The following is a 19,953-nucleotide window of genomic DNA, read 5'->3' as shown; positions in this document are numbered from 1 at the left end:
AAAATCTCGTATTGGCCGACCTATACCTAGTTATTACTTTTGTCATGAAAGTAGTCCTTGATTTCTAGAAGTACATTATACACACAGAAGAACACCCACTTCATTTCTACTTTCAATACTTAAAATGACTAATTAAGTTCAGACATTTATTCTGTTATCATTTTTCTTAAATTATTTTTCCTTGGTGATGGTACCTGCCACCTCTCAGTTTTGATTATGTGTTATTATGCTTTGAATACCAAAAAGACCTCTCTTTCCCCTCATGAAATTGTTGGAGAAGACACATTAGACAATAAAATGCTTCATATTTGATGCAGATTCAAGCTGTTGTAAAGAAATATGACATTCTTTTTATTGCTGATGAGGTACTACTCTCTGTTTCTAATATTACCATATACGTGTGCAAATCCTAATTTGTTTCATGGTATTCTAAGGCCTGATTTGTTCATTTATGTTTATCCTAGGTGATTTGTGGATTTGGAAGGCTGGGCACAATGTTTGGGTGCGACAAGTACAACATAAAACCAGACCTTGTGTCCCTTGCAAAGGTAAAGTTGGGATATAATTAAACTCAGAGACAGATCCTCAAAGCCTGGCACAAAGCACAGTTTTCAATATTATGTATTGAATTTTCCAGGCCCTTTCTTCTGCATATATGCCTATTGGCACTGTACTTGTGAACCCCGAAGTATCAGAAGTCATACATTCTCAAAGCAACAAACTCGGTATATTGAGCACTCCTGAGCAAGTCTCTCAAATTGATGATTATTTAGTATATGACCGTATTTACCTTTTCTTTCAGGTACTTTTTCTCATGGATTTACTTATTTTGGACACCTAGTATCCTGTGTCGTTGCAATTGAAGCACTTAAAATCTACAAGTGTGTTCTTTTCTTCTCATCCAATTTTACCTGTTCAAAGTTTTACTTCATAGTTCAGTTTACGTATATTGCATTGGAAGACCCTCAAAGATGACTGAATAGGACCTGATGGAGTTTTATCTTGTCATACAATTTCTTTAATTGTCCCCCAAATGGTGGGTAGGGCTGTAAACTTTTCGGTTCGGACCGGACCAAAAATTTATTTGATTGGTTTTGGTCCACTATTTGTGATGAATTCGGTTCTTGGTCCGGTCCTAGGGTGGGTGATTTTTGGACCGGACCGAACTGAAATCGACCGAACTATATATATATTTAAAATATTATATATATAAATATATTATTTTATATAGTAATTATATATATAAATATATAAATATATTATTGATCAGAAGAAAGTTGTTGAAATATTTAATATGGATGAGGTAATGGATAAATAATATTCACTAAAAGAGGTAGGGTCTAGTTCTCTAGGCTGCGTTTGGATACATAAATCATCTCATCTCATCACATTATTATAATTTTTCTTAATTTTTACGTAAAATATAATAAATAATTCAACTTTTTCAAATCTCAAAATAATAATATTAAAAAATAATTTTATAATAATATTTTATTTAATTTATTTAAAACTATCTTATCTTATCTCATTCACTATCTAAACGAGCCCTAATTAGCATAATTAATGTTATTTTAACTTTTTATGAAAATATGGCTTCAACTCGTCGATACAAAAGAAGGAAGACATACCTATGATTATAAAGGGCCTGACATTCTTAGCAGCGACACAACGGTAACTACCTTCTGTGTTTTCACAGCGTGTATGATATGTACAATGGTTGAGGCGAGGGTCTGCACATTCGTCAATATCTGTCAATACTGTAATGGAATTTGTTAAAAAAAAAATAATCCTACTTTGTTTGTTCAATTTATTCTATCATTTTAATTGTTTATGTATTTAATTTTTTTTTAATGGTTAAGGAAGTAATTATTAGTATATTTGTATTTTTTATTTTATAAAAATATTTAAAATTTTGAAATAAAAGGAAAAAAAAGAGAAAAGTACAATTTGCATTAGATGGCACAATGAGCGGGCACTTGCAGGTGGTAAAGTAGCACCACTCTAAAGAAAAATGCTACTTTCACCGACAGTTGGGTTCTGATTGGATCTCGACAATTTTTTTTTTTTTTACTTAATGATTAAATAAGTATTTTTTTAATAATATTGTGACTTGTTTTTAAAAAAATTTTAAGAGCATAAAATATGCACACCAGTGCAAATGATTTTTCCTGATGTGATAATATCATTTCATAAAAAAGACATATCTTTTTTTAATTATGAGTTTTCCATTTAATCTGAATTTAAATTTTTTCATAACTGATATCTTATATCTAAATTAACATAATTATAAAAAGGTTTGTAAAAAGATCAAGTTGTGTTTGTATATAAAAAGACCCGCTTTCTAGCTACACAGTTACAGAATATGATTTAATTTGCAATAGAACTCTTTTTTTTTTTTTTTTAATTTCGTTCACAAATCATATATATGACGCTAATGGTGTAAAGTATCAATCAAAAAATAACAATGCTTATAAAATTGGCAAATTTACCTTCACATCCTCCAAGAAGATACGGATTTCCTCTGTAGCCATAACGGCACCTGCACAAAAAAGTGAAATTTCCTCTGAAGATACGGATTTCTTCTATTCCCAATCGGAGGATAATCCCGAGAACAATAATAGGTCGAGTCCTTGTAATCCCTTGTCGTCGAGTTTTTCATTGTGGGAAGAGATAGTAAGAAGTAATGTCAAGCCCCCATTCCAATACCACTGGAACGGACATATTGGGATTAAGCTCTGTGAAATTGTTCTCAAACCAATCCTGGTCAACCAAAAATGCATAGTTGCAGTACTTAGTACTTTTCGGCTCTATAGTTGTAGTGAATGCATGGAGATTAGAAGGGATTGTTGTTTGGCAACAGTTTGTCGCGTTGCAACGACTTCCATTTTTGAATGGACCTCTGTCACAAGGGGATTTGCACCCACCATATGAAATCGATACCTCGGGCAAGGACCACATGAAGGCAGAGTTGTTGCAACCCATGGCAACGAAGCTGTTGTTGTAGGAGGAGAAGATGAAAGGACTTTTCTCTAACTCCAGATTCTTTTTCCTGTCCATGCCACCGGTACAGCTCGAAAATATGGGATAGCTGACGCGAACTGTGCCTGGTACAGCTATGTCAATCTCCAGCACCTCCAGGTTGAACCTCTTCAAAAAGGGTTTTGAAAATCTCGTTTTGCAGACTATTTCAAACCAATCTCCGACGTAGCAACCATTTACGATTCCAAAAGGGTATGGAATGCTAACGACGTTATTCTCACAATGTTCTCGACATGAACTGTTTATTACGTTCGATTCTCGCGCGAAGGCATTGACTGAACACATGACTAACACCAGCATCCGAAACAGTAACATTTGCAATGCCATATAGATCTCTTTCTATGATGATTATGGTCAATTACTAAGGCCAAAGCCTCAGATCATCGGTTTATATATATTGTACTTTGATCTTCAGTCAGATATTTCAAAGCTGGAAGTTGCCAATGGTTATCCTTATATAGAATTTGTATGAAAGTTGGCTACATATGCTGTAGGAAGAGTCGGTCGTTTCAAAGGTACTTAGTGGTCAGAGAAAAGAAAAGAAAAAAATAGTTCCAAAATAATTAATGCTAATTAAACTTAATATCAGTCGGTCCGTTCCTTATAAAAAAATGGAATTTGACAAATTGATCAAGGATTCATTTGAGTACTTGTCGGACATAATTATAATTTCTACCTCTCAAATCTCTAATGTTCACTCAAAGTCTGGTCTACATTGAATTGAGTATCCCAATGCCACATGTAGCTCTCCTTTCCCTCTCCTCTCCTCTCCTCTCCTCTCATAAATTATCGATCTAATGCAGTACTACTACTTGTCGTGACTCAAGTTGCGTTGAACTAACCATGACCTTTCATATGTTAGTGGCTAGGTCGGCTCTTAACTAAAGATCGTTTCGAGGAAAGTTTGAGGTTTGGATTCTAAAAATATTTGAAAGTATTTTGAGAATTTGTATGAGATTAGGCTTTGAAAAATGAGAGAAAAAAAATATGAATCAAAGTCTTTTTTAAAATAAGTATTGTATTTGAATTTGTGAAAGTGAGAATATAAGATAAAATCGAAAATTTGTTTTAATTTAGTTTTTTTAAGATTATTTTTTGTTTTGAAATTTGTAAAACCTATATTATTTTTATGTTTGAATAATGAGTACTAGGTAATGATTAAGGTCTCGCTTGGATAATGAGATGAGATGAAAAATTTGTGAATAGTTGTGAAATGTTTGAGTTAAGATGTTTTATTAGGTTTTGATAAAGAAGAGAAAATTACTATAAAGTTATAATATTTTTGTAATAAAATTTTTTAACATTATTTTTATTTTGAAATTTAAAAAAGTTGAATTATTATTTTTTTGTTTTGTTTGAAATTTGGGAAAGTTGTAATTATTAGGGAATAATTACATAAAAAAGTTAAAAATTTGAAATTAAAAAGTATTTATATTTGAGTAATGTTGGAGAATGAGATGAGATGAGATGAGATGTGATAAGATTAAGATCTAAACGAGGCGACCTAAATGAAAATTTGAAATAAAAGTTTTTTAATATTTGAATAATATTTAAGAATTATAAAGACGTTATGAGAAAATTTGAGAAATGTTAATAAATTTTGTAAACAACTTAGTATCCAAACATGGTTATTAATTATATTTGAATTTAAATTCCAAAACAACTAGTTAAGATATAGTTAATTAGCTTTCCTTACAATCATAACAAAACTTAGTTCCATCTAATAGATCATTAATGTTATGAAATTAATGAGCAGCATTTCTGTCCATTTTTGAAAATCGGCACAAAATGGTTTACTTGGCTTTTCTCAAGCGGCGACATTTGGGCAAGTGTTTTTAGCCGGAATAAGGTATTTGCGGCTATAATATTGAGTATTTGCGGCAATATACATTGCCGGAAATAGCTTAATTTCTTGTAGTACGTACTACTTTTATCATGCATACAGCTTACTTATAATAATTTGAGATTATCATGTTTGACCCAATTTATATAAAATTTTTAAACAAAGAGAATTTGTGGTATGGAGACCACCTGGTGATCTCCCAACATTAATATCTCTTATAACTCTAGATAAAAGAGGCCGAGATCACAAATGCCAAGTGATAACAAGTCCATTAAAAAACAAAAAGGTGGCCACGGTGGTTTCCAATTAATGAGATCCTCGTCCTTAGTATATTTAAGTGGATTAATTATTTTCTTTCCTTTATTAATTAATTGTCGCAATAAGTCGGATTAATCCACAGCCAATCGTCATGATCACCAATCAGCTGAAGTGTGATGGAGGTTGTGTAACAAAGCTCTTTAACACCGGTCTGTCCAAGGTTGTTCGATTAACAACCCGCAAATAATTAAATGACACCTAGGCTTTCCACCATTGTTATCTTGTATATGCACTACATCAGATTATTTGTCAACCCCTTCGTACCCCCTCGAACACCCACGCTCTGCCCCCCAAATCTTCTTCACACCCTCACGAAACCCAGAACTCCACCCTGCCGAGCCGCGACGGAGCTTGACCCCAAGATCTGCGACGGACGGAACTCACAAAACTCCCCAAGTTTCCTATGCCATCTTCGTCTTCCACATTTGAGTGGGCAGCTACTGTGGTGCCCTGCATGAAGACGGGTTTTTTCTTTTTTTCTTGTAGAAAAATTTTACCCTTATGTGTTGTGTTTTGCATTGTAGTCTTCAGCAACCATTCAATGACTATAAATCGTTGATTATTTTGACATTTTTGTTTTCTTCTTTTCTGTCGCATGAGGTGGTGATTTCTTTTCAATCATTCATCTGGTTGTCTTTGTTTTGATCAAGTGGGATGTTTTCCATTCTTTTGCCGTCGAGAAAAGTTGAATCTATAATCACATTTATCATACTCACTCTTAATCATTTACCAAATTTTCTCCTCAAAAAATAGATTGCTTCTTTTTTGATGGAGGTGCATTGAATCGATATTCACACTTTCTTTTGTATCTTAAATTTTGGGCCCTTTTTTTTTTTTTCTTGTACAGCAACACATGCCATTAAATTCACAAAATGTGGCCGATTATTTGCAAAAGTTTAACCTCAAGAAGGTGGTAGTTCAAAAGGCATTGGATACTCTGGCTGATACTGGAGAGATCTCGTTCTCAAGGAGTACGGTAAGCAGAAGATTTACATCACCCGACAAGACCAATTTGACATCCCGAACAACGAAGAGCTTAATAGGATGGAGGAAAAAAATGCCAGCCTTCAGCAACAGCTCCAGGAGCAAAGAAAAGCAGTCGGCGAGGTCAAGGGAGGTACATCCTGCACTCCTTTTTCTTGTTTTGCAAAAGTTTGTCCTCGGTGTTGATAGTCTTTGTTATTCCAAACATACCGGCTCTAGAATTAAGATTTTGATTCCTTAATATGAGTTCCCATTAACATCAATGCAGGAAAAACCAGATTCAACCTGGGAAAGTCTGTGAATTTATGTAATGCGACGAAAAATGTGGTGGGTGACAGCAGTGCTCTGCTTCAGCCTCGGCTTCTTCCGCTTTTGATTTTAGTGTTTTACGATGTGCATGAGTGTATTGTAAGTTTGATGTAATTTTTGATGTGGCAGCTGATGTGTAGAAGGCTGTTATATTAAGAAAAGCAGCCAGACCGCTTGGGAGCGGGACTCTTAAAGAAATAATGGAGTTGGGGGGAGAGAAAAAAGGAATGAGGACAAACTGATCGAGAAAACTAATTAAATTGTATTACAGCGTCTTATCTTTACATCAAAATGAGCTCTATTTATAGAAGAACCAACTGATAGTATTTATAATAGCGTGGAACTTTTGGTTTGAGTTTGAAGAGTATGTTTGCTTTGTTAATGCTCGTATAAAGGACATAAAAAAGGTTCCATTTTTTTGCTTTACTAGTATTAATAATTCTGAAGCTGTAATCATGTGGAAAACCAGAAGGCAGTGAAGAGCTGCTCAGAGGAGCTGAGACCATAAAAGGCGTATATGTTTGCATGCCTCATTCCACCATAAGATATAATATCATATACAATCCATGTTCAGTGATATATTCATGGCTGGCATGCATTAACTTCAAGATATATTCAACCAAAAGACTAAATTATGTAGCCCACAAGATGAAATTGGGCAAATACTGGCCCTAATATTTAAGACGATAATAATGGTTCAGCATCTAAACATGAGGCTATGCCGCTGTCCATACCTGCAATTGTTGATGTAGAAACATTATACTGATCGAACATTTCATTCTTGAGTACGACCTCTTCAAAGTTTTGGTGAAGGTTAGAGGCTTTTCGTGAGATTTGCAGTACTGCCTTCAACTCTTTTGCGACCTCTTTCATCGTAGGTCGTTTCTTTCCATTCAAGTTCAAGCACCTTTTCACAAGGTTGGCGACTGCAATAATCTCTTCTTTCTTAGCTTCCTTCAAAACTCGATTATCAAGAATATCAAACAAATTGTTTTCTTCCATTGAATTAATGAAATATGTGGCTAAACTTTTGGTTTCTAGCGACCCATATTTCATCCTCGAAAAAATAATAGTCATTGATTGGAAGGCATCCTCAGAAAATATGCTTATAGTTGTCATCAAATTGGACAAGCAGGTCTCAAAGATTTCATGCCATCATTGGAGCCATATACTAAGATATTTAGAGAAGGAAACATATGTAATGGTAACTACAAATAATTAGCAGAAAACAAGAGAAAACTTCAGGACCAACCAAATATAAGCGAAAATTTTAATGAAGGAAGAATGGAAGGGAGCACAGACAATTGTCCATACAAGAAGCAAACCTTAAATTGGATGTGAAAATTCCAAGAGAAAGAAGGGGTTTCCCAAGTGAAAGATAGGCAGTCAAGCACTACAAAACAATACGAAGAATCCTCGTAGAGGCAGGTATTGGCGTTTGCTCAATCCATATTTAGGATCTCACGAGCCCAATATAGAATCACTGACTAAGAAGCACCAATTCCAGAAATTGGGAGACAAATCAGGAAGAATTCATAATTTTTCAGTCTTAGCAAAGTAAATGAGAAGCACTAATAGCATATAAGCGACTAGGATATTCTTCTATCATTAAAGCCAATATTTCACCAATTGATCTAGATTCAATCAAGAAAAGAGATCAGTCATCTGCTGACTCAAACTATAAATAAATAATTATCTAATTCACGCGGACGTCAAAATTACAATTTCTAAGGGAAAATAAAGTGCTCTTTCGATTCCAAAAATGACAATTTATCCTACATTTCCACGGGAGCGAAACAAAGCTCGAAACAAACAAGCAAACAAATAAATTACAATTTCAAATCGAAGCAGCAATGAAGAACCAGAAAATGGAACCGAGTGCACGAAAAGGCAAATCCGGAGAGAGGGAGAAATCAAAGAGGGCAAAATAACAAGCAACCAAACGACACCGCACGGATCGAGGCATTGAAGATTTGAATTTAGAGCTACATTTCAACCATGCACGAGTAAGCAGATCCGAGAGGGCAGAGAAAGAAGCAGAGTGTGGCAAATGTGGGAAAACAAGGCACGGTTTTGGTCCGATCTGTGAAAGGACGGAGTCTCTGCCTCCGATCTCAGACTCGGGTTTCTGTTGCTTTCAGGCTTAGGCCTTGGGCCTTGTGGACGATGGTCCTCTCTCTTGTTATCGAGCTGTGAGTGTGTGTGTGTGTGTGAATGTGTCTGTCTGTCTCGTAAGTGCGCTTCTGTGACACGAGGAGCTGTGGCCAGGGGGCTGCGACACGAGCTGCCAAGACCAGCGGGAAAGGAGATAAGAGTTGCCCAGAGCTACGAGAAAGGAGCTGTGCGGGAGATAGGGAGGGATGAAGGAGATAGAGCCGCCGGAGATAGGGAGGGAAGAAAGAGATAGATGATGGAGATAGGGAGGTAACAAGGAGACATGGCCGCGGGAAGGAAAGCGAGAGGGAGGCGTGCGAAGTGACCTCAGAAAATGATTAAATATTCGATTTGATTGAGCTACAGTTCAATTCAAATATGACTTGAGTTTTGAAGCCTATGAAGTTGACAAGCCATAACCGGATTCTCACTAAGAGCACTCTCGTTGGATTAGTCAAAGTTAAAGGATAATTTTGATGAATGTAAGAGAAATTTGACTTTTGACTATTTCATTCACATAAATCTTCACATTGGAATAGCTATTTTTTCATTATATAATAATAAAATAATATAAGATAAATTTTGTTTTGGTTATTCACATTAAATCTTCACATTAGATTATACATTTATTCATTATATGGTAATGAATAATTAATAATTTCAAAAATATTTAATTTTTTTAATTATTAATTTATTTAATTTTATCATATTTTACTATTTTACTTATTATATGTTAATTAATAATTATGTTCTTATTAAATTAATATATCACTAAGTCAAATTAATATATTAATTGTGATAAAATATGTGATAGAAAGAAAGGGAGAGAGAAATAATTAATAAAATATGTATTTGATGTATGTACAGTAATCTTCAAATTTGGAAAAACTTTTGAAAGTCACTGTAGCTAAATTCTAAATATTTAGAATTTGACTAATCCAATGTGAGCATATTTTACTCTTTAATAACTAAATACTCATTGAATTTAACTTTTAGCTAATCTAATAAGAGTGCTCTAATCCGCTTCTCTCTAAACGTCTCGCAACTTTCTGACCGGCTCAAGGGGATGGGAGCTTCGGCTCCTTCCCCCCTCACTCTTCCCTCCCCTCTTTCTGGTTTCATTTTGTATATTTGTTTTTATTTTTTTGTTTTTTCACGTCAAATAAATGGAGAATTGTTGTTCATGATCTTTCGGGTCCTTATAGTCAACACGCGCCCCACGGAGAGGTTGCCCAGCCGCCGATCTACATGTCCACCGAACACGGCCCCAACCGGAGTGGAGCGTAGCCTGTACGTGTGGAACGAAAATTCCTGAGCTCGTCGGCGCGTGTCCCTCACGCGCCACCAAAGAGCTCTTCGCCGTTGCAACGCGCGGCTGCTCCCTAATCGGCGACTCTAGATCTTCCAAGATCGATCGTCGGTTTTCCCTTCTGAGGCGTTTTTGTGTACTATTTTTTTCTTTTTACAGTGTTTTCTCAATGTAATTTATTTATGCCTTGTCTTTATTTTTAAGAAAACAAAAAAACCCAAAAATGTTTGTCCCTTCGGACTTAGGTCCAAAGGGTGTTATCCCCCCCTCCGCTTAGTCGGTGATGTTGGGGTTTGGTTTCTCCATATTCCGTCTAGTTGGGTATGGAGTTTTATGTTTGGTTACTGCAAACTCTGTCGAGAACATAGTTGTGCTATCTCTTAGATTTCGGTCTTTAGAGATAAGCCGTCTAGATTAGACCATGTCAGTTACAATAGTGTACTGGGATTCTACTAACGTTTAAAGTATGTCCTCTTTCAATGAAGGGAATGAGATCCATTGTTATAAAAAAATATATATATGATTTGAGTTTTGAAATTACTGTAGCTCATATTGTAGATAAAATTTGTTTTGCTAATTTAATGTTGATAATTTTTTCTTCACATTAGTTAAAGAACAATACTATGTACAGTCTTTAAACGGAGATTGTATATGTAAGTCTAATCAATTTTATCTTTAAATTTTTTTAAAATTACAATAATATTCTCCTCATCCAGTTTTACTTTTTTTTTTTTTTTTATGAAGAGCCGAGAATCACCTGTCCACGAGTGATCCCGTCCTGATTATATTAATAAACACTCATTTATGGCGGAGGAAAACCGTGGTTACATACCAATACCTGGCGTTACAATATAAAAATCCGAAACCAGATATTAAAAAAAAATCTAGTATATCTAGAGAAAATTACAAAAACAACCTCCTCACCTGCAAAAAAACCATTAACACAACAAACATATACAATAAAATCTAACCAAACCAACACAACAACCAAATAGAACCAGATTCTTAATTCTAACAGCACCTCAAAGAAGGTAACCCAAGTTTATCCAACCGAAGTAAACCTCGAGGGACCCTAGGCAATTCTCCAGCTATATTCCAATCCATATTAAGACTAGCTGCCCCACTCCGAGCCAACCAGTCAACAACTTTATTACCTTCCCTATAAACATGCCTAACTGTGCAAACCATTGAATCCATAAGAGCAAGAGTATCCTCCCAAAAATCTTCCAAATACCACATGCCACATATTCGCCTATTCCACCAAGAGATTACCACTTGAGAGTCTAATTCTATTTCCACAAAAATAATCCCTAGATTTTTACAAGCTTTAAGACCCTGCAGCAATGCTAACAATTCAGCTCTATTATTGGAACCAAAACCAATATAAGAATTAAAAGCACGAACCAAGTGACCCTGATCATTTCTAATAATACCACCCACCCCCGAAGGTCCTGGATTTCCTAGACTGCTACCATCTGTATTCAATTTAAACTATCCTGGAACAGGTTTTTGCCAAGTCACAATTTTAATAAACTGCCTCACGGGGGCTTTAGATGGAATATGCAAAGCATGTAAAATCTGAAGATCATACATAGAACATTTTTTTACCTTTTTCATATCATGGCTACAAGAACTCATCCAATTTTTTATCATTTGCCAAACCGCACTAACAGATTGAATCCGCCCCCCCTTACGGGCAGTGCATCTTCTATGCCAAAGATGCCAATTAATAATCGACGGAAGTAACCCCACAAGAATCCCCACTTGAGAATCAGTTGACGCATGTCTTAACCAAGCTGTCACTGTCTCCATCCAAGTATGACCAAGAGGTAAACCAAAAATATTAGCACAATAACACCATATATTAAATGCAAACTCTTCTCCAAACAAAACATGGTTTTGGTCCTCATACTTACCTTCTTCACAGCAATCACAACGAGAGACAATCGGGACCCCAATCCTTCTAAGACTATCATCAACACTCAAAACTACGTTCCATGCCCTCCACATAAAAACCGAAATTTTAAGAGGCAACAACCTATGCCATATCCATGGATGCCAATCCAAAGTAGAACCTTTAATTCTAATACAATCCCATACTGATTTAGTAGAAAAATTTCCACTCTCATGTTTAGTCCAGATTAACACGTCCGAACCCTCCTTACAACCGGCCAAAGCTTCAACAATATCATCAACATTCTTTTGACCAACTAAAGAAATCAAAAGGTCCATATCCCAACTATTATTCAGCATACACTCCTTTACTGTAATCCGTGGATTCCCCACCATCTGGACCTCCTCCAATAAAGGACCCCTATCTTTCCATTTATCATACTAGAAAAAAATATTCCCCTCCGTCACTTTCCATCTTGAATTATTAAGCACATCGGGAATACTCTTCATAATCAGTTTCCAAAATCTAGAACCTTTTTTAGTATCAATGAGAGACCAAGGAGAAGATCCCGCATATTTTCCTTTAAAAAAATTTGCCCATAAGGATTTACCCTGAATTAAATTCCATGCAAGCCGCATATGCAATGCTTTTTGCATGTCCTCTAATTTACGCAATCCTAGGCCCCCTTCCTTTTCTAGCTTACAAATATTTTCCCACAACACCCACTTTTTTTTACTTTTACCATTAACCTCCCCCCAAAAAAATGTACTCATCATACGATTTAGAGCTTTAATAATTGATTGAGGAACCTGCAAAACAGCAAATAAATGTAAAGCCATACTAGAAAGCACGTGTCGAAGAAGTATTAGACGGCCACCTGATGAAAGTATCTTTTATTTTCCAACCACTAATTTTTTTCCAAACTTTGTTAACCATTTCCTCCAAATGCACATGCTTTAGACGCCCCAATACAATCGGAACCCCTAGATATTTAAACGGAAAGGAACCTTCTGAGAACCCTGTCAGTCTTTTTAGGGCTCTCTTACGAGCAACAGAAATTTTTGAAGAAAAATATATGGTTGTTTTCTCTTTATTAATCATCTGACCCGACCATGCTTTATACTTTTCAAAAACCAACAAAAGTTCCTTAACATATTTTTTCCCCCATTCAAAAAAAATCACAATATCATCTGCGTACATAAGGTGTGAGATCTGAGGAGTACCTCTAGGTTGGGAGAAATTACCAATCTTATGTGATGACACACTCTGCTTCAAAAGATGAGAAAGAACTTCCTGAATAATAATAAAAAGATAAGGCGATAATGGGTCCCCCTGACGTAACCCACGACCACCTTGGAAGAAACCTCTCATCGTTCCATTAAGCAAAACAGAATACCAAATATTCGAAATGCAAGCACGGATTAAATCACAAAAAGAATGAGAGAATCCAAAACAACGAAAAACCTCCAACAAAAAATTCCAATCTACTCGATCGTATGCTTTAGCCATATCAACATTAATCATAATATTTCCTCCATGAGTGTCCTTATTCAAGGAATGAACCATTTCCTGAGTAATACTAATATTCTCAAAAATATTCCTCCCATGTATAAAGGCTCCTTGTTCAAGAGATATTAATTTGGGAAGATAATTTGCCAGACGATTTACTATAATTTTGAACAAATTTTATAAAAAACCAAACACAGACTTATAGGCCTAAATTTGTCAAAACCAGTAGGCACATCTGTCTTCGGAATTAGCACAATAAAAGAAGCCAAAAAGAACCTCGGAAGCTTTTTGAAAATAGAAAATTCAGAAACGGCTGCGAAGACATCCATCTTAATCACCTCCAACCAAGTTTTAAAAAAACCTGCTCCAAAACCATCTGGCCCAGGAGAACTATTTATAGGAATCGAAGAAAGAGCCTCCTTTACTTCATCCAATGAAGGGGTACGACAAAGACATGTACAATCCTCAACATCAATAACTGGTGAAATCAAATCTGATAAATCTGGAAGTACTCGTGACTGGTTAGTATTTTTAAGAAAATCCGCAAAATACTCAACAGCACCATTATGAATTTCTTCTGGCGAGTTAAACTCTACCCCATCCGGAGTTCTCATCCCTTTGATTCTTTTACGTCGTTTATTAGCTAACCATACATGAAAAAATTTTGAATTACGATCACCTTCCATATTCCATTTTATTTTAGCCATTTGAGCTAATCTGACATCTTCCCTAAGTCTCCAAGAATTTAATTCATCCGAAGCCAGCACAAGCTCCCTCTCGGCATCAATATCTCACTTTCTTTGCAGACAACCTTCCAGACCCTCAACCTTCGCTTCCAAAGATTCAATATGGGTATTAGTCCTACCAAACACTCGCTTATTCCATTCACGAAGAGCCACTTTCACCTTTTTAAGCTTACAAGCAAGAATGATAAGCCCCGTCCCAATCACCGGCACATCCCACACCTGCTTTATAAAACCAATAAATTCTGGATGCTCAACCTACATTTGCTGAAATCTAAATGGAGGAGGACCATAGGAATAAGTATCCTTAAAAAATTCAACCAACATAGGGCAATGGTCTGAAGTCGTCCTTGATAAGTACGAACAAGACGCCGTAGGGAACAAAGACAATAAATTTGCATCCAATAAAACACGATCCAGCTTCGCCCAAGCTCTAGCTAAACCACTCTGGCCATTACACCAAGAAAAATTACTACCTTGAGCACTTAAATCAATTAAACCACCCTAATGGATCCATTGGTTAAAATCATCCATCGCCGCTATTGGCCTAGGACGACCACCCCGTCTTTCCAAATTCGTACGAATAATATTAAAATCGCCAGCAAACAAACAAGGATCATTATTCATACTATTCCACCTCAAATCCTCCCATAGAACCCGCATATCCATTATATTACACTTTGCATAAATAAAATTACCCAAAAATTGAAATTGACCCTCAACTATCCTTAGAGACAAAAACTGTGAGGTCATCCGCATAATCTGTACATTTAAATCATTCATCCACAAGACCCATATTTTTCCACCAACTTCTTCATTAGAAATTACATTATCAAAATGAAGAGTCCGCATGTATGATTGAGCTTTAACAAAATTCTGGAAAGGCTTTATTAAAACAATCATCTTGCAATTCAACTTTCTTTGCAGTATTTTTAAACGACCTATAGAGGAACCTAGTCCCCTAATATTCCACACCAAAATAGAACCTATCATAGGGACAATTTTGTGGCTCGAGTAATCACTCGATTAGAACTCCTAATTTTCTGAATTTTTTTTTTTCTATATTTCCTCTTCCCAGTTTCTTCCTCTATGTCCGAATGATACTCCTTATCTTGCGAAAAAACTTCCGCATGAATATCAGGTTCCGGATCCGATAAAGACCCTTCTTCCAAACAAAAAGCATCATCAGTCCGCTGGGCCTCTTCCGTAATCACTGTTTCTTCCTCCGCCAAATGCTCTGTTTTCGTAACCTGCTCTGTCTCTCGCGTGACTGCCTCCGATTGCAAACTAGCATCCGTTTGCCTCACCTCAGCAAGACTCTCCGTATTTACTGCCTCTCCAATTTCTGTGTCCACTACTAATTCCTCTATCATTAAAGTAGAAGCAGGGGCCCCTAAAACCAAATTAACATCCACGTATTCTGCATCAACTTGTTCTGCATGATTTCTTGGAAAGGCTAAAACCGAAGACCCAAGAACCAACTTAGATTGATCTTCCACCCCAGGTTCCTCCATAACTGGTTCTTTAGGCTCTTCCAATACTATTTATCTAGGCTCTTCCCTATCTGGTTCTTGATCACCATCTGTTGGTTGTTGCCGAACCCACGTTTTCTTTTCTGGTTTCTTTTTTCCAGCCCGACATGTACGCACATTGTGCCCCTGAATTTTAGAAATGGAACAGAAAGCAGGTAGTGTTTCATACACAATCTCCTGCTTTCGACTAGAACCCAACCTCGGCATGCCAATCCAAAAATGTGAAATAGGCTCAATGGCCGCATCCATCTCCACACAGAGAAGCGCACCATCAGTGCGAGTCGCACAACGTGTGGGATTATCATGCCTAATAAATCTACTGATTGGAGCTGTCAAGATTTTAAGCAATGATTCATGATAAAAATTAGGAGGCAAACCTGGTAAAGCAATCCAAACCGGCACTATTGATGGTTCTTCCTCCTCCTTAAACTCTGGCGTCCAGTGAAAGGCACGATAAGGAATACCGTCCATATTGCATGCCTCCCTTGATAAAGCTTTCATGCAGTCCTCCTCCGAAACCATACGAACGAAAACATTTCTCAGACGCCTCATGGTTGAAACAAGTGGAGTACCTTCCAAGCCCTATCGATTCCGAATGAAGTTTCGGATAGAGTCCAAAGATGGCTGGTTACGGAGAAACTTCAAAACTATTGAGAACCTGAATGGTTCTGCCGAACGGAATATATCCTCCTTGGAGAACTGAAAGAAAAGTTTTCCGTCCTTGGTTTTTGGCGCACGGTGAGACACGGCCAACTCAGGAAGAGGCTGAGGAACCACCGAAACTAAATCTACAAATCGTCTACCAACTTCATCAGCGGCTGCCATGCAGCCTTACGTAAATCTGGGAACAAAACTATGCAGAAAAAGAAAACTCAAGGAGAGTTTTCAAGAAGCTGCATCATTTCTTGAAGCATTTCTTGGAGCCCAGCGTTATAACTTATATTACCGGACTCTTTTAAAAACCTCGGCGATCCTTTTCACAATCTTTGCTTTTCCACCAAAAAGGCTCCACTCCAATGATCTGACAACTAGAACTTGCCTTGTATATATATATACCTCACTTGTATACCTTGATGAATCAATGAGAATCAGAATACTTTTCTCTTAAAATCTATCAGGTTGTGGCGGCAATGAAGAGAGGGCTAAGTTCAAAATCGAGAAATAGGGAAGAATAATATCAACAACAACAAAAAGAAACGAAAGAAAAACCATAAAAAAAAAAGAGGAACATATCTTGGAATTAAAAGATGCTCTCTGTAAAGACAAACAAGAGGTGTTAATACGCTCATCTCATCCAGTTTTACTTGTTCAAAGTTTTACTTCATAATTGAGTTTAATTACATATATTGCATTTGAAGACCGTCAAAGATGGACTAAATAGGACCTGATGGAGTTGCATCTTGTCATACAAATTCTTCATACAATGGTGGGTTATGGCTTGTATACGTAGATATATATGCAATGACATATATGAATATATTCTTGATTTTTGAAATGGAGTTTGGAGATAACAAACACTAGGTTTTGTGCCTCGCTCGAGCTCACTGTCGAGCGGGACTCGAGCAAACTCTCGGACTTGAGCTTCGCTCGAGCCCAGTGTCGAGCGCATGTCGAGCAAATTTCGCTCGAGCGCACTATCGAACACACTTTTAGCAAACACATTTTTCAGCTCCAAAATCAGTCTCCACATACACCCCAACACTCCCCCTATTCTTCCCGTTGTCTCACCCTTTTCCTCTATCTCCCCCACTCCATAAACCAGCCCTGTTGCGTACCTCTAGTGCCATCGAACTGACCAACTACTCCTCAGTGTCCTTTTGTCATCTCTTACAGAACTCAATCTTGCCCAAGTTATTTCTTCTCACACCTCCCGTGAACTATGGTTCACTCTTGAAACCATGTTCACCTCCCAATCTCAGGCCAAAATCTCAAAAAAGGCTCTCTATCTATGACCGACTACTACCGAAAAGTTCACCTCCTCTCTGATACAATGACAGCTGCCAGGGAGCCTCTTCATCACTCTGAAGTTGTCTCCTACCTCCTCAATGGACTCAACTCTGAATTTGAATCATTTGTCATCTTCGTCACTACACGAGCCACCCCCATAAGCTCAGCTAAGCTTTTCAATCTTCTTCTCACTTTTGAAACTCGCACCTCTCTTAACTCCATTCAACAAGGTCTTTTACTCAATCCCTCTGCCAATCTCACCACCCATTTCTTTCATCGTGGAGGACGCAGTGTTTTTCGTGGTGGTCAAAAAGGAGGTCGTGTGGGTCAAAATCATGGTGGTCGCACTTCTCATTCTTCTCCTTCTCAACAAACTAGCAAGCCAACATGTCAAGTTTGTAACAAGGTTGGGCATGTTGCTTTGCAATGCTACCACCGCTTTGATCAAGCATATCAGTACGGGCCTCCAAGATCTCTTTCGGCTCACTACAGTAACTCTCATTCTCTCTCAGACCAACAATGGTACCTGACTCAGCGGCAACCAACCACCTAGCTTCTGATCTTCAGAACTTTAAACATCTCGGCAGAGCAATATCTTGGCCCAGAACAAATCAGAGTAGGCGATGGCACTAGTATTCCCATCACTCATATTGGTAACTCCCAACTCCCTATATCATCTTCTAAATTTTTACTTCGTAATTTACTACATGTTCCTCAAATCACAAAAAATCTAGTCTCTGTCCATCAATTTTGCCAAGATAACGGTGTTTTCTTTGAGTTTCATGGTTCACATTTTTTTGTGAAGGACAAGCAAACGGGGACTCCCTTAATCCAAGGACCAACACGTAATGGACTCTACCTATTTCCTCCACCTGTCATCCCAAAGTCATCTTCGGTTGCTCTTGTTGGTAAAAGAACTACAATAGCTCAATGGCACCATCACCTAGGTCATCCATCTCTTCAGATTGTCTCTCACATTCTACGCACCAAGTGTTTACTGTTTCTTCCCACTCAGCCTAGTTTCTTTTGTTCTACTTGTCCCCTTGCCAAGTGTCGGCAATTGCCATTTAAGACTTCTGTTAATCAGTCTTCAGGACCTTTGAACTTAATTTTTGTAGATGTTTGGGGTTCATCCCCTTATATGTCACATGATGGTTTTCGATACTACATTTCCTTTGTTGATGACTATAGCTGATACACTTGGTTTTACCCCCTCGCCTTTAAGGGTGATGCAACATCTACTTTTTTGTTATTTCAAAAATATGTTCAAAGATTACTCAATGTTAAAATTTAAATTGTTCAAAGTGATTGGGGCGATGAATTTTGACCCCCACTCGCGTCCTTAATTCCCAAGGCATTGCACACCGACTTTCTTGCCCTCACACTCACCAACAAAATGGCATGGTTGAGAGAAAGCATCATCACATCGTTGAGACTAGTCTTGCTCTTTTAGCAACGGCATCCCTTCCCTACAAGTCTTGGTCGGACGCGTTCCACACTACTGCATATTTAATAAATTTTCTTCCATCTCATCTCTCCAAAACAAATCACCTTACCTATTTCCTTTCAACAAAGACCACAATTACTCCTCTCTCAAAGTTTTTGGTTTTGAATGTCGGTCCAATCTTCAGCCCCATAACAATTACAAGATTAATTTTTGCTATTTCTTGTCTTTTTCTTGGATATAGTCCCATTCATAAAGGCTATAAGTGTCTACATCTTCCTTCTAACAGAATGTATATATCCCGTGATGTTTTCTTGAATGAAAATTCCTTCACTTACTCTTCCCGTTCAACATCAGGCCTCATTGCTACTCGACCCACATGCACAGCCTTACCCATTACGTTGCCTTCTATTATGCGCCCAACTCCATCAACTTCAACCAACAACCCCAACTCTACTTCCAACCCAATCTCTACACCCGATATATCCCCTTCGTCTCATCAAACAAACCCTTCTCTATCTTCAACCTCCAACTCGCCATCTCTTAACTCTACCTTAGAATCTCCTTCTAATCCCCCACCACCTCCACGATCTCCCATCGTTACACAGTAAAAAACCAACACCTTCAGGCCCAAACAGCTCAACCATGGTCACATACCTTACCCCCTCCCCGCTAGTGCCTTACCGCCTCTGTTGATGTTCTCGAAGACCCTGTTTACTACACCAGTCGATTCTCTGAGTGGCGCAACGCCATGAGCAGAGAGTTTCAAGCCCTCCTCCAAAGTAAAACATGGACCCTTGTTCCTCCTCCCCCTTCCTTTAACATTGTTGGTTGCAAGTGGGTTATCCGCACAAAACATCATGCTGGCGAGTCCATTGAACAGCACAAGGTACGCTTCATCGCCAAAGGGTTTCATCAATTGCAAGGC

The 19,953-nt window shown here is 37.4% G+C and overlaps 1 protein-coding gene and 1 non-coding gene across 2 annotated transcripts; one reads left to right on the top strand and one right to left on the bottom strand.

The window, feature by feature from the left end:
- Positions 1-284: 284 nt before the first annotated feature.
- LOC108996782 (gamma aminobutyrate transaminase 3, chloroplastic-like) lies at positions 285-1,060 on the top strand. Its single transcript, XM_035694603.1, has 4 exons — positions 285-365; positions 465-548; positions 638-725; positions 803-1,060. Exons 1-4 carry the CDS (start codon positions 312-314, stop codon positions 973-975), a joined length of 399 nt encoding a protein of 132 aa, XP_035550496.1. The 5' UTR covers positions 285-311; the 3' UTR covers positions 976-1,060.
- A 6,522-nt stretch (positions 1,061-7,582) lies between these two features.
- Positions 7,583-7,656, bottom strand: LOC118349745. Its single transcript, XR_004802664.1, has one exon. It is a non-coding gene; the product is annotated as a small nucleolar RNA R66 (small nucleolar RNA).
- Positions 7,657-19,953: the final 12,297 nt, after the last annotated feature.

This window comes from Juglans regia, chromosome 10, assembly GCF_001411555.2.
Source record: "Juglans regia cultivar Chandler chromosome 10, Walnut 2.0, whole genome shotgun sequence".
Classification (NCBI taxonomy): Eukaryota; Viridiplantae; Streptophyta; class Magnoliopsida; order Fagales; family Juglandaceae; genus Juglans; species Juglans regia.
This window is presented reverse-complemented; position numbering and strand designations above follow the sequence as displayed.

Bases quoted from the DNA above. Each gene is read 5' to 3' on its own strand.
- LOC108996782 (XM_035694603.1), top strand. From the start codon at position 312: ATGCAGATTCAAGCTGTTGTAAAGAAATATGACATTCTTTTTATTGCT. The intron at 366-464 runs GTACTACTCTCT...TGTTTATCCTAG, and splicing joins TTCTTTTTATTGCTGATGAG to GTGATTTGTGGATTTGGAAG. The intron at 726-802 runs GTATATTGAGCA...CTTTTCTTTCAG, and splicing joins TTCTCAAAGCAACAAACTCG to GTACTTTTTCTCATGGATTT.